Below are 15,135 nucleotides of genomic sequence, written 5' to 3'. Positions count from 1 at the left end.
AATCAAAGATGCTAATAAAAACATGACGTAACTGGAACATACTGAAAAGCAAGAGCACTTTTTCAATAAACCAACATTTATGTTTCTTTATATAATCATGCAAAGCTGGATGAAAGCATGTTTGGTTACAAGCAGCAATAGCAGCAGCTGAAGTCCCCTCTCAAGCCCTTCTTAATTCAAACAAAAGATGTGTCTTGCAAGTATGTCTCTCCAGACAATACTGCTAAGCTTTTTATTATTACAAGAACATTAGTTGTCTTCAAAGTTTATGTTAAAACGCTGCGGAGTAATAGGATGCTAAAACAGATATTCCTATTCAGGGACAGCGAAGCAAGAGAGTCATGCTGAAAAAGTGGCATTTTATCCACAGAATTTAATGGCAAGACTGAGAGGGGTTGTTGCAAGCTTTTGGATGCTGCAACTATACAGAGGCCTAAGCAGCTCAGCAGTGCTCAAAAATTAAGAAGATAGAGAAGACAACATGCAAGAGAATTTCTGTTTAGTCAGACCTATATAACTATAGGAGTTCTCAGTGGGACTGATTTCAGCAAACATTCTTTTCCCAACACACATTCTTCCTCCTCTAAAAACTGCCCTCAGAAACAAAAAATATTTGAGTCCTTACATATTCTGTTTTGGGGGAAAACCAGAATGAAGTCATAAAGCTTTCTCCCTGTAATAGACCAGTAACACAATTAAAAAAGAAAACTAAAACTAGAAACCTACTCCTCCCAAGCACTCTTCTACTGTAAGGTCAGAAGTGAAAGAGACAGTGCAACCTGACAGAAACCGTACAATTGCACTACAGCGTGTATTCAGGACTCTCACTGTTCCTTGTCAGCGTAAGTCTGTCCCCAAGTAATTATTTATGCCTGTACGTGATTAATCCAGTAGACATGGATACAGGATCCTCGACTAACACAAAATGGCGCACATAACCACAGCTGCTACCACCCAAGTGGAAATCTTTGTAAAGCATTACTGAGTCATGCTTGAAATGTCTTTTTCTACTTATTGGCTCAAAACACCGATCTGAAGAAAGAGGTTTATACCACTTTTTAAAGTTACTTTTATTCTGTTTATCCTTCCCATACTTGAAGGTTGAAAAGTCACTAGAAATGATCAGTCTCTCATAGCATTTGGTATCAAAAATATATTTGTGAGAGAGAATTTGCTAGCTGAAACTTTCTGTGAAATCAGCATCAGTAAAGTAATAGACCACTATGCATACACACACAACTCTATACTGATAATCAAGCCAAACTCCATTCCTTGGTCTTCTCTCAGATGCTGTCAACTGGCAGAATTCAGTTTGCCCAAGCATGTAATTATATATTGCTACTGTGACAGAAGTAAAGGGTATTCAACCCACTTCAACAGAAGTAAAGCATGTGGAGTGACGCCTTATCCAAAACCCATGCCAAATTATATAGATGTCTTAAAATCAATTAAGAGTAGGAGGCCAAATTTTATCAACTTTTTTTCCCCCCTTCCTGTCTCTCCCAGAAGGTTCTCTGCAGCTGAGGACCTCTTCCATATCCTTCAGGTCATGCACATGCAAAGTTTAGTAAAATGGAGTAAGACCAACTGAACAAGTGAATATAGAAGACAGGACTCATTTACGGAGCATGCTCAAATTGAATATGCACCAAGAAGTACGTTATAAACCACACTAAACATTTTTATGCAACTATCTTCTACAGAAGGATGATGTCTTAATCACTGTTTGTTAGCAACTCTGATTAAGGGTAAGGATTCTGTGATAACACTACATTAAATCTCCAAATTCTCCTGATTATTGTTTCCAGAAGACCAAATCTGAAACCTATGTATGTCATATCCAAATGTGTAAATAAATCTCATTTATGATCAGCTGATATGCTTATAGAGGCTGGAAATACCAAAGGAATGTTCAGATAGAAAAGATGACTCAAGATAGGAGAATACTTGAAAATATGTTTAACTAAATTTACAAGAAATTGGTTCTCATCTCCAAGGAGAAATCATGATTCAAATTCAGTACTCAAAACCACATCTTTTATACAGTAAAGATGAGAAAATTAATAGATGAACTTAAGTGAAATAAATTTCTACCAGCTACTCTACCTGCCATTCTTGGCTGCAGAGCGACATACAAAGTCCTGCAGCATTTGTGGGGACAGCATGACTGAGAAAGAAAGCAGTAACTGTTTTTAAAGTTTTTAGAAACATGACAACTTGATTTCTTCTTGAAAACAACACGTGCTTTTTTGGTACTTGTCTTTAGAGCAGCCAACTCGTTCATATAAACGAGTTGTATGTGTATGAATTTTCAATTAAAGGATGACTGGCAAATAATATCAGCAGTTGTATATCTGTCTTAGATATGCTTGACTTTTAACGGGAACAGGAAACTTCATTCTTGGAAATTTAAAGACTGCAGAGTAACAAGACACTATTGTAACTAAGTTGTAGCCAATCAATTTATAGAGTCTGCTTTTCAGGACTAGATTCATATTAGTCTGGTGCATTTTTTCTGTCTGAATATTAAACATGCTCAGTAATAGAAAGTTTCCAAGCAATCCCAAAGCTCTTGGTTATTACCCCATCATTCGGGGGGGTGTTGTTTTTTTATTTCTTCCCTTTTTTGCCATGCCAAGCAGTCTTTCACCACACAAATGCAAGCCCCAGGCCAGCCCACATGATAACAAAAGGTAGTACCTGACCTGATGTTAAGTATATAGGGGATGCGTGTATTGCAAAGAGAAGCTAATACACCCTGGGATAGCGGAAACAGACACTAGAATGGAAAGAAGTTCTGCTTGGGGATAGGGAGCCAGGATCCTCCTCCAGCAACTGCCTCACTGACTTCTGCCTCCTCATCTCTGTCCTACCCTCTGTTGTGGCTGCTGCCAAGGTGGGCTCCGGGAAGCCATGCTCAGGGGTCCTGCGCATCGGCACCTCCCCCTCTTGCTCACGTTTGATCCCTAGGTCTGTGGAGCCGTGTTGGATCGGTGAGCCAGGTATGCTTGAGTCAGCCTCGTTTGAGAAGTCAAAGCCATCTGGGATTCAACATATAACATTTTAGTGCTTTTCTATTCCATTCTTGGCATTCCAACCCAGGCAGGGAAAATAGAATATTTACGTGGACATGGAACAGACACAAAACACTACCCATGCTTAGTTAAAAGTCGTGAGAACATCCACAGAGAGGGACAGGTGGGCTACACTGTAGACCAGACCAGTAAACAAATATAATGGCAACTATAGTGAAGACAAACATGACCCACAGTCCTGAAAACAGAAGACAGCTACTTGTCCTGGACATCCTAATTCAGCTGAAGACCAGAGGCCGTCAAATCCTTTTGTTCATGCGTCGGGGGGAGGGTGGGTGGTGTGGTGCACGCAGTGGAAGAGAGTACCATAGGAAAATATGCAATTCTTGTTTTCAGACTCTTTTACCCTCAGTTTAATTTTAGGTTATTCTACTTTTTACTTTCAGCCATTTATGCAGCTTGTTTTAGTCAATGTTTTGTACATGCAGCAACAAAGCTTTACAAGTATGACAAACTGATTTCAAAGCAAGCTTTTTGTTAACACCTACACTGAAGATGTTATCATATCAAGGTGAATATTTATTATATACTTTTCCTTCATAGTCAGGCACACTTCCATACAACCTAAGTACTCACAGAGGAAAAATATGGACTAATTCTAACCTATCCAAAGATATTTTATAACATGGCCCATCTCTAAATTGGGCCATATGGTGGTAGGAGTCTGATGTTCAGCTAGTCCCTCTCCCACTGCCTTCAGCAGCTTTAGGTATCTGGAACCCTATCAAGGTCTGGATAGTAACATTCATTCTCTGAGCTATTTATGATAGGAGGCAGTTGAGTTTTAATGTGTATTAAAGAAAGCACTCAAATTCTAAGCCAAACTATCTCTACAATGTCATGCCACGTTACATGGAGGAAAAAAAAAAAAGCGCAGACTTATTCAACATTTTCCAGCTTTTCCATTTTCTCACCTACCTCATGGGTTATCACCAAATCAAAAACAAAACAAACACTCCAAATGTTCATGTTCATGCAATGCTCTGAAGATGTAAAATACTATACATAGTTATGGAGTATCACTTTTCAAAAAACAAACTAAAAAAAACACAACACAAACCCAACCAACTGTTCTGCAAACATTCAAACTCAAAGGCCAGATCACAGTGATGATGATGAATACAGTCCACTACAGTACTTGCTCTTGGCAGAGAAAGCTCACCTTCTCTTCTCCAGCGATGACGACGGATTGAAGCTGTTGTAATAGCAGTCCGAGAAATCCTCGGCACTGTTGGGGTAACTTCTACTTTTAGTACCTTCTGGCCTTCTTGTGATGCATCAGGAGCATCAAAGGGCAGTGAGTTCTTCATGGCATTTGCAACCTAAGATAAAAGTAAAATGCTGTACCTCTAACTGTCCTTGATTGCACTAATGGCAATATTAGATCTCTGGCTGAATACAGAAAGGGAAATAACCAGGAATTGTTAATTATGCCAAATCCCCATGAATCACAGTTGATAACTCCATTGAAAAGTTCATCACAAACCTACTCCCAAAAATATAGCTGAATTGTCTCCCCCCCCCTTTTTTTTTTTGAAGTAATTTATTTTGTCCTACGTTTGCCACCTGTACCGACAGAGGCAACAACCTACACAGGAAGGTGTCCATCCAAAAGAGACTGCAAAACTACAAGAAAAATACCATTTATGTTTTATGACAAGAGTGTCATAAAACTAAGTCACAGGCCAAGCCAATGTGAACAGCATATAGCCTTGTGCATGGGGGAGACAGGGCCAGTTTCCAGCCCACCCTACCCCGTACTAACACACCCCCCCGCACCAAAAAAAAAAAAAAAAAAAAAAAAAAAAAGCCACCACCAAAAAAAAAAAAAAACCCAACCAAAAAACTAACCAAGGGGATTAGCCTGCAGGTACCTGCAAGATTTAAAAAATAAAAACTGCAACCTAGCCAACGAGCATAAAATTATTAAAATGCATTCATCTTTATTATATCTGATTTTTTATTGTAATAGCCTATTATAAAGTCAGAAGTTTTGCTTTGCAGCTTTGAGAAGAACAAGTGACTTCTTTTGGCTTTGATGTTTTAACTACTTCTTTAAATTTCCTATAAAATGCCGTTGTCAGATTAGAGGCTTGCTTTAAAAAAAAATAAATAATAAAAAGCAACTTTCAGTTAAATGTTTCATAGTTTACAACTAAACTGTTCAAAAAGTGAACTTGTGTACCAGCTCTTGAAAAGCAAGTTGAGTCTCTGTCATGTACAGTACTGAACAATAACAAAGTTGCTGCACAGAACATACGACTTAAAATGTAAAAAATAAAAAGTAAAAAAAAAAAAAAATAAAAGGAATACACCATGATTTTCCAAAATCTTATAAATGTATACAACCAACCAGCAATAAAAATTAGACACATTTTAAATTTAACATCACAACTTCATAGGTCTGTTTCACAGACATCTGACTTCCTATATGCTCTTTACTCCCCCAGTAATGAAGACAGTAGTTAGAAGTGTCAGAGAGATTTAGACTTAAAACACCTACTGAAAACGTAACCTGCTAATCTCTAAAATTAGCAACAGTTCCCACCATAATTTGGGCAGGCTATTCTCTCCACTACAGTTTCCAAGAAACACTGTGAAAAGCAATTTTACATTGCCTTCTAACGGATTTTCTCTCGTATCACAAAAAACTTGATTCTGCAACTTGAGAGAACAGAGTTCACTATGTGGCAAGAGAAACATATTTACTTAAAAATACATGTGGTCTGCATGTCTTAAATCCATTCAGTCTACTTGTTAGCTCAAGGCAAAGGCATGTAAACCCTATTCTAAGCCACAGATAAAACTGTAAGGTTGACGGTTCTGTCCACTCAAATAAAATACAGATCTGCTTTAGAGTATGTATCTTTGCAAGATAATCCACTTTCCTGACAATGCATATATACATTTTTCTTCCTTTAAGACCATTTTCTTTTTCTAAGAACAGGCATTTTGTTTATTGTATAAAGACTTGTGGCTAGCTGATGGAGTAGTATCAACTGTTTAGCACATGATTACAATCAAGCACTTCCTAGGTTTATGCTCTAAGCAGCATTTTCGTATGTTCCCCTCAACCTAGTAACAGAACTACCACGCTTTTAAACCTCATCAATGTTGTCTTGATAGTCTTAGGTTGCCAGAGGACTTGGAAATGTAAAGGACAACCAACAAATTCCTTGAACTTCCAAAGCCCACAGATACCAAACCAGTTTAACTAATTAAGCTGTCTTTTGTTAGCATTCACAAAAACACAAACTACAAGAAATCTACTAAACCACTGGAACAGACCCTATTAGCAGAACTTCGTATCACTTGTCCTGTGAAGATCTCAGATAACATTTGATAAAAAGACTATATCAATGCATATGGCATGCCATAAAAGCTCCATGAATTAAAGGTGTTTATTCACATTACGATAAAGTAAAAGTGACTCTTCTACAAGTTATAGCAGGCAAATCACCCAGCAACCATGAGAAGAAATTAAACCATTTCAAACAGTAAAGCCACAGATCACAGCACATTAACTAAATCAAACACTTTCCATTACCTGAGGGGCTGGAATGGCTGCCACGTAGCTGATCCTGATCTCCAGCTACTGTTGCAACCCTGTAACTCCCCATTAAACATCTTCTACACCACCTTCCTGTCTGACTTCTAACCAGCACAAAAGATTATTGGCACCATCACAGAAATGCTCCTTATCATTCTACCTTCCACTTGCCCAACACCAATTTACCCTTTGCTAGCCAATTCTCTCAGCCTCACTTGTATTCACACACAGGCCTTTTCCTACACCATCCTCTTGAAATGGTACAAACTGCATTCACCCTACCCTTGATCACGTTAAAGACTTCAGAAGATCATTTGCGCTGTACTGTGGCAAAGCAGATAGAAGTTCAACAATGGTTTGCCTTCCCACTGTCCACTCACTGGAGTTGCACCCTCTTTTGAATAGGTACCCTTCTCAGTATACAGGACTAAAAACTAAAAATTAGTAGGAAAAAGCTTCTGCAACAGGGCCAGAAAAGTGACAGAGCATTTCTGCTTGTTGAACCTTTTAACAGCTGGCCCTTTCTAACAGCACAAATTGCACTTCTCAGGACTGAGGAGAACCATATGGAGACAAAAATCAACACAACAGTCAAACTTTGAAACAACCTAAACAACCAGTTTGAGTCACAGCCCTTCTCCACCAGAAAAAAAAAAAAACAACAAACCAACAACCTGCAACCCTTTGGGATGCAAAAAAGATTTCCTCACTGTGTCTAACCCAGCACAGCAGGAAAACAAACAGCACGATTCAGACTTGGCACGCCAAGTCTGCAACTATTGATGGCAAGGGAGGGCTGGTTTCAGGCCAGACATCCACTCTTGCCTACCAGAAAGGAGCTCTAACAAAAAGCATCCAACAAAACCAGCAAGTACATCAATAAAATACACTGGATAAAGGTGCTGTCACAATAGGGACTTGCTGATCCATACTTCTTGTGTACTAGGCTAAGGAAGCCTGTGCATCTCTGCACTGAAGACAAGGATTTCTGTCTGAAACAAGTGCAGAAGTTCAGAGAAAAAGACTGACCGGAATGGAGCTACTCCCCAGGTCCAGGCTAGCTTGGTAGTAACACTGAGTCTTGAGGATTAGTTTCCCTCTACAGAAACTCCCAGTTTTCATGTCTATGAAACCAATACACAGTGTTTGTTAATAGAGATACTTTTCCCAGGAAAAAAAAAAAACCACCTTTCCCTTGCAGTCTCTGGGTAACAGTGAAACACTGCTTCTACATGACAGATATTTCATAGCTTTCTGATGCTGCTATTTCGGATTTTTTCTTCTTTTTAAGTCCACAGGCAATATAAACCTAATTAAACAAAAGCATGGATCTACCATAACGTCAAAAATATTTTTTCAAGAGATACATCCAAACACAGGGTCTGTGATGTTTCTCATTGTAATGCTGACTGATGGTATTCCTATAAATATACAAACACCTCGAGTACAGATATCTAAAAATAATTCTAATGTGGGGGTTTGCCTGAATATTAAATGGACTTCAAAGAATTTGCTGCTGTTAGGAAATCCTACGCTTACCTGGGATGCTGCAGAGACGGTATTTTATTTTGTGTCAGTAGCGCTGAGTTTAAAATAAAAAAAATTATAATACTGCTAAATAACATACAAGTCCTGGAAAATGCAACAAGGTGAAAGGACTCCAACCTTTAAAAAAGTCAAATCACTTGAATATGTAGCACAAGGCCAAGGACATGCAGCTCATTTTTTAATAAAGCTGACAATTTCTGAAAGCTGTTTTTTGAAAATTGTAGAGAAACATGAGAGGAAGCAAGGCAATGATCAGAGTATTAAAAAAACCCCACAGATGTGCCTGCACACATACGCATGAAAAAAACCCAAAAAACCAGATGTGACTGTATGCATATGCACAAAAAACCTGACAACTGGGGAAGAGGGAAAACTGGTGATGTCATCCCACCACTGACACCAGAGAGGCTGGGGGGAGTAGCTTTGGAAAAAAACTAAAGATATTCCAGATGATTCTTACAATTAGAAGTAATCTCTAAGGACAAATTGATTAAAAATGAACAAAAAGGACTGAAAATTGTCATATCATCAAGTTTCAGATCCTCCCACACACCTTTTAAATGTAGTAGTTTAATAGGGTGGCCCAATTCAGCAGGCTAAATATTTAATTTAAAGCTTTCAATCTGATACAGCGATGAGTCATTTCCAAAAAGAACTATTATAATAATTCAATGGGTACCAAGCATTTAAAATGCAGCAGTGTCAGAAAGCCTGCGGATAAATTTTATAGCCAATATTAATTCATCAAGAGAATAATTTTACGTAATTTATTGCAGAAGAGAGGGAGCTCTGACTGCCACATAAAAAGATTTTTCCCAATCCACTCCTTTCTCAGTTATGTAAAAAGCAGTGAAATTTTACTGCCATTAGTTCAAGAGAGCACTGAAGGCTTCTAGCCACAATTCTGATGCAGAAACCGAGACAAGCCTATTTTACTTTATTCTCCTTAATCTTCCCTCTTATTTTGATCCTGATTCCTACACCTGACAAAAAATAAAATCCCTCCAATCCTTTCTCTCTGTCAGCCTCCTCATCCTTCCCAATCACATCCACCTGCAGCCAGCAGAGTTTCACTACTTTCCCCATTTCATTTCTCTCCTCTTATGATCAGAACAGCAAGTATAGTGGAAACTGAAGAAACCCCATTCAGTCAGAACTCCTCCTTTCTATTGCTGTTCCTCTGAAGAAGGTCAAGATTAAGACCTCTGTGACTTCGATCAATCAAAACCTGACATTGACTCTGTAGATGAAGCGCCTTTTCACTTTCAGCTCTGTCCTGTTGTTGCTTTTTCTCCTCTGTTATCAGTTAAACCACACAGCATATTCTCAGCCCTGCTGAAGGTCTAGAAGCGAAGAAAACACCTTTTTTGCAACCAAAGTCCTATGTCATATAACCCTCTGATTAAGCTTCTTTGAATAACTCATTGGTAGCTTATGCCAAAACAACAACATTTTGATCCGACTGTAATACATCAGAAAACCCTGGCTTTCAGCATCAATGAGTCCTAGGAGATCCCAACACCCTAGCTTAATATGCAAGCAGAAAAAAGCATGGTATAAACTGCTATGTTGAAACACCAGCTGTTAACAACCGCTTGCATTTGGAGTGCAGTAAATGGCCACAAATGCTTTCATTACCAGTCCACTTCAGAAACACATCCATACTCCTCTTAACTAAGACCACAAACTTCAATGGATTGTTTCTTACCAGCAGAGGCTGTGAGTAGAGTTCAAGCTGTGCTCTGTAAATTATGTCCTCCAGTACCTCCTGGCCAAGATCCCACTGACCATTATATCTAAAAAGTAAAGATACATATTTATCTTTCATATCTTATGAACTCAAACTTTTTTTCTGCCCAAATCCAGCTCTTCACTTCTTTGCTTATGTAGAAAGTTTAACTGTATATACACCCCAGCCCCTTCACTTGTTTTAGAAGTATAGACAAAGCATTATTTTTTTACTAATCTTGTGGGTGTAACAAAAAAGCTGCTCCCCGTCACCTTCAAGCAAGACCAAGTTGATGCCATAATCAGGACAAACTGAACGAATTTTTAAAATAGGGTCAAGATGTAAAGGTTAACACTACCCCCAGAACTGAATTTCCATCAGAAATTTATTTTTGCTACCTCAGAAGCTACTGACATTCAAGAGGTCTGCATTTCATTAGATTATCTTGGCATCCAAGCTCATTACACTTGTGAACAGAAGGTATCTGGTGGTAGTGGAAATTGGGGGAAAAAAAAGAAATGAGAAGCCCAACTCTCTTCAGCACCTGCTGCTGGCCCTTCTTCACCTAATTCAATGCTGACAAACATGTTTTCAAATTATCAGTTGGCCAAGTGAGCAAGTAACAGGAAATATACTAATCAAATTACAAGCTTGTGTTATGAGTTTAAATATTTTTTTCAATCATAAACCAACTAGCATTTATATTTTAAACCGTGTAAAACCAGACATTTCTCTTTATAAAAAAAAACCCAACACATCCACTTACATGGCATAATAGACACCTGTGAGCAGCTGCACCATGAAATTGGGGTCTAATACCACTCTACCGCAGCGTTCTTTCCAGCGTTTCTCATGCTGCCGTGGAAATCCACTCACACACAGCCTGAAAAAACAGAGCATTGTAACAGAACATTAACTCCACAAACACTACATATGTCTTTACATCACAGATATTTTAATTTTTAAAATATAAGTACACAACATCAAACATTCTTATGTTGCTCTCCCAGTCATGAAAGCAGTTTTATGGGATGTGGCTTGCTGATAATCCCATGTTATTCCCATATAGCCACCATTAATTCCATCTGTTTTCTTCAAATCATAACCCACTTCTGAAGAATAAGGGTGGCAAGATGTTCTCTACTGCCAGCCGCCAAGTAGCAGACTCTCCCCAAAATACAGTAACCAAAACCAACCTTCTTTAAAGGAAACATTTCAGTGGTATAAAAGAACTGTGACATCTCTAATCTAATGTATGACGACAGCATGCGATCACCTTTTACCTGAAACTGGGTAACACAGATACTGTATTCCTGAGAACCGCTCTCAGCTGCCCGCTGAAAAAAACTTTTGACCCTTGAAAAAAGGCCTGCCTTCCCATATACTGCATTGCACTGAGTCTCCACAAAACCCAGAATAGTTTATTCGTAACTTTAATATCTGTATCTATCGTGGAAACAACAAATGATCACTAATACATAATAGCTGCTGCACTGTTTCAAAAACAATATAAAAATCCCTTGCCTACAAAATGTTGTCTCTTCTCTACCCAAAGAATGGGTCTAATTTTCAGATGCAGGAAAACTGAACACATTTGGCAAATTTTGCATAGCTACAACTCAAGTGAAGATAATGGAAGCACAGCAACAAATAACCCATTCCCATTAGAAAATATAGGAAAAAAAAATAGGCTATAATCTTAGCTGCATGTCTGTGTTACTACAGAATATATGTTGTTAGAAGGTAGTTAATTTCTTCTTTGCTATGTAACCAAATTGCATGTAATGCTTTTCTTTCATGGCAGTATCACGCTGAAGCAAACAGGCTACAAATCATAACATTTAAAGACATTCCTCTGGGAGTAGCAGGAAAGAGAATTTATTTCATTTTAGACAAAAATGCTGGTAAAAACCAGGCATATGGGAATATCAGATATACTAGAGATTTTTCAGAACAAAAAGCAGGGATCTTTGCCAGCCAGAAGCTTCTAAGACTATTCAAGTAGAACGTTATATAAAGGGCACATATAAGACTTTGAGAAATCACAGTACTGAATTCTCCAGAATGTGGGATGTTATTATGGGGGGGGGGGGGGGGGGGGGGCGCGGGGGAGAAAGGAAGGAAAAAAACCCACAAAAAAATCCCACCAAAAAAACAAAGAAAAACCCAAACAAACCACTAAACCCCAGAACATTGTACAAGCACTTCATATAAACCATCCTCAGAAGCAAGACATTAATATTTGGATGTAAAGGAAAGTGGTGGTATTCCTGACAGGATTTTTTTAGCTAACCAAACTGAAAAATGTCTAAAAGACAGAAATAAAAAAAAACCAAACCAAAAAAAACCCCAAAACACACCAACCACAAATCAGTCTGAACAGCTTCAATTAATTTTCAAAAAAAATTGCCTCTTTTTTTCTTCTTTCCAAGTTACATAAAGTTATTTATCTATAACTAGAATGAAAGCCCACACAGCAGTAACATCACCCATGTGTTTTATCTGTATGCAAGCACAGGTTCAAATTTCCAATTAAACTGTACGAATGACCGGTGGTTCAATATTATAAGTTATTAAACACAACAAGTAAATTAATTCTTTCTTATTTAGAAGTCTAGATGCACCCTGCAAGACTATTTCAAAGACAAGTCTCTCACCTGGAACCCATCCTACAAAGTGATTGGTAAGAAGAGGCAGGCATATAGACAATAGCAGAATTGTAGCACAGCATAAGAAAGCTCAGCACCTCAAACCTGAAAAGAGATAAGAGCAAAATCTTGCATGGTTTAAGTTCTTCATATTTTATCAGAATTTAACACAATCTACAACTTAGTCTCAAAAAACACCCCACAGGAAAAATTTTAGAAGTAAACACATAAATCCCAAAATCCTCTTTCATTATAATTCACTAACTTGAAACAGGCTACTAAAGGTTCGGTATTAAACACTTAAGATTATTATTACTGAAATTTATTAGTATATCCAGGAACTATGGAGGAAATGGCATAATATTTGGACAAAGTTACAAAACTGGACAAGCCTGCAATGCATTCAAAATTATTTTATCAGTTTTCTCAGAGCTGGCTTTAGGTAAAGTTGGCAGTCACTAGAACAGCAGGGTAATTTCTCTCATCCTTAGTTCTGTCTGTCCACTCAACTGCATTCCCCTTTTCCTGTGGAAAAAGCAGTCACAGCCTCAGAGCCAAAGCTGAATTTTGTTACACTTTCAGGAGAATTTGAGTTGACAGACATAAACCCAAAGATATTCCTGATGGACACAGAAATGACAGAGAAGCTAGTCTCTGCTAAATTAACTAGCAAAAGAACATACAAAACTGGGACAAACAAGAAAAATACTATACCTCAAGATTACCAAGACTTCTACCAAGAACTACCAAGTTCTCCAGATTTATTTCCAAGCAGTCAATGGAAAGGACTGAATACTTCATATATTCGGTCTTAATGTTTAAGGACTTGTTAAATGCCTAGTGAAGCACATCCAGTATTAGAATACATCCACCTACCGGTTCTGTGCTGTGAAGGTTTCTCTTTGAGGATGAAGATCACTATAAACTACTCTGATGAGATCATGCTGACATAGAGCTCCTTCAGTTAAAGCCATGGATCCAATAGTAGAGGGCTACAAGTAGGTGCCAGAAGGAAGAAGGAAGGACAGGGGAGAAATCAAGTCATAAGTAAAAGGTCTCCAAAAACATTAAAACTCCTACCCACCCATGCCAAAAGACACGCTTGTCTTGTGATCTGTAAAAATTAAGATTATTCCAGAATACAGTAAATCTAAAAAGATTACCTAATTTCATTACTATAAACAGCTTCCACACTTAAAATAGACCAGGTGAGAGCAATTTTCAACTTTTATTCTTACATATCCATTTACAGTAAGTCTGTCCTAATTGCATAAACCTTTTGTGCAGCAACAGTAGAGAAAGAAAAACACAATACCAAGTTCAAACCATACTAAGGAGGAATTAGAAGAATGAAGGCTACTTTTATACTAACGAATAAAGAGGCAAAAAACCACACAGTTGCAACTACAACACAACTGAGCTCTGTTCAAAATGGGCACTGTCAGCAAAAACATTTCAACATTTACATTCCTTTTCTTCTACTAATGCTATTGAATTCGATTAGACTAATTGCAAGCTACTGACACTGAAAACTTACTGCAACAAGATGCATCCAAAATGGCCTGTTGTGTCAAATGGATCCAGTTTTCACTTCTCTAATAGATCCAATTCTAATTTACCACAGCAGCTCTCTTACCTCATGATATATGGAGGGTTTTGATAACGAAGGGATCGTGAAAGATAGAACTTTGTTGTTTCCGTCTTTGTCAGCAATTTCCTGCATTAAAAAAAACAGAACCAAAACCCAAAGAGAAGTAAGGAGACAGGACTCTGAATCATTTTCATCTCTTAAAAGGCGTTTAACAAATAAGAACAGGAAGCAGTCAGATGTCCTGATCTAGTAAGACTATTAACACCCCAAAGGTCTCTGCACCTTTGCAGAATATCAGCAAATTTGCATACCTATTTAAAAAGTGGAAAAGACCTCTATCACAGACTGTTTTGCAGTACTGGTCTGCAACATTTAAAAAACACAGCACTGGCTCCTTGATTAGTGTGACTTCATCAAAACCAAAACTGAACAAAAAGCTTTTCTAGCCCACCTTTATAACATTTATTTATAATAGAATTGCGTAGTAGAGCAAGTTTACACTTTAAGCCCACTTGATCTAGAAGCACGAGGGCTGATGAGTCACTTGCTGACAATGGGCAGTACTTCATAATAAATGCACCATAGAGAAAAAAGTGAAATCAAGCGGACTGGCAGAGTTTCTTCAGGCATTCTATCTGTAAGAAATACACAAAGTTTTTTCAAAAGACTTTTAAAGCAGTCAGATTTTATATTTGCTAGGCTACTAATAAGCAAACCCAGCAGTTTTTAAAGCAAATATACCAAGAGCAATTACAGACGACTGTACCAAAAAGGAATCTAAACCCCTGCCTTTTCACTTTGTACAGCAAATTTCCAAACAATGACCTCTAGTCATTCCAGTTTATGTGAAAACTCAGTCCAAGGTAGCACAGCACTTGTAGCAGGCTTTAGGGATCACAGCAGGAGGACTGTTGATAGGATTTAGCAGAATGCAAAAGGTTTATCCTCATCTTACACTTCTTAAGTGTTGAGAC

General features: G+C 38.0%; 1 protein-coding gene across 9 annotated transcripts in view; it reads right to left on the bottom strand.

Moving 5' to 3' along the window:
• The window catches only part of HYCC2 (hyccin PI4KA lipid kinase complex subunit 2), a 73,654-nt gene that overhangs the window by 26,929 nt on the left and 31,590 nt on the right, over nt 1-15,135 (bottom strand). For 7 of the 9 annotated variants that reach the window (XM_055811492.1, XM_055811494.1, XM_055811495.1 and 4 more), the window contains 6 exons: nt 14,207-14,287; nt 13,447-13,562; nt 12,580-12,675; nt 10,689-10,805; nt 9,902-9,989; nt 4,258-4,417 (listed from right to left, as the gene is read on the bottom strand). In XM_055811492.1, coding sequence (XP_055667467.1) covers nt 4,258-4,417; nt 9,902-9,989; nt 10,689-10,805; nt 12,580-12,675; nt 13,447-13,562; nt 14,207-14,287 — 658 coding nt within the window. Of the gene's footprint in view, nt 1-2,873; nt 3,042-4,257; nt 4,418-9,901; nt 9,990-10,688; nt 10,806-12,579; nt 12,676-13,446; nt 13,563-14,206; nt 14,288-15,135 lie in introns of all 9 variants that reach the window. The other 2 variants (XR_008748312.1, XM_055811497.1) reach the window with 1 other exon arrangement.

This window comes from Falco peregrinus, chromosome 8 (genome assembly GCF_023634155.1).
Source record: "Falco peregrinus isolate bFalPer1 chromosome 8, bFalPer1.pri, whole genome shotgun sequence".
Classification (NCBI taxonomy): domain Eukaryota; kingdom Metazoa; phylum Chordata; class Aves; order Falconiformes; family Falconidae; genus Falco; species Falco peregrinus.
Note: the sequence above shows the minus strand (reverse complement) of the source record. Positions and strands in the feature narration are given on the sequence as shown.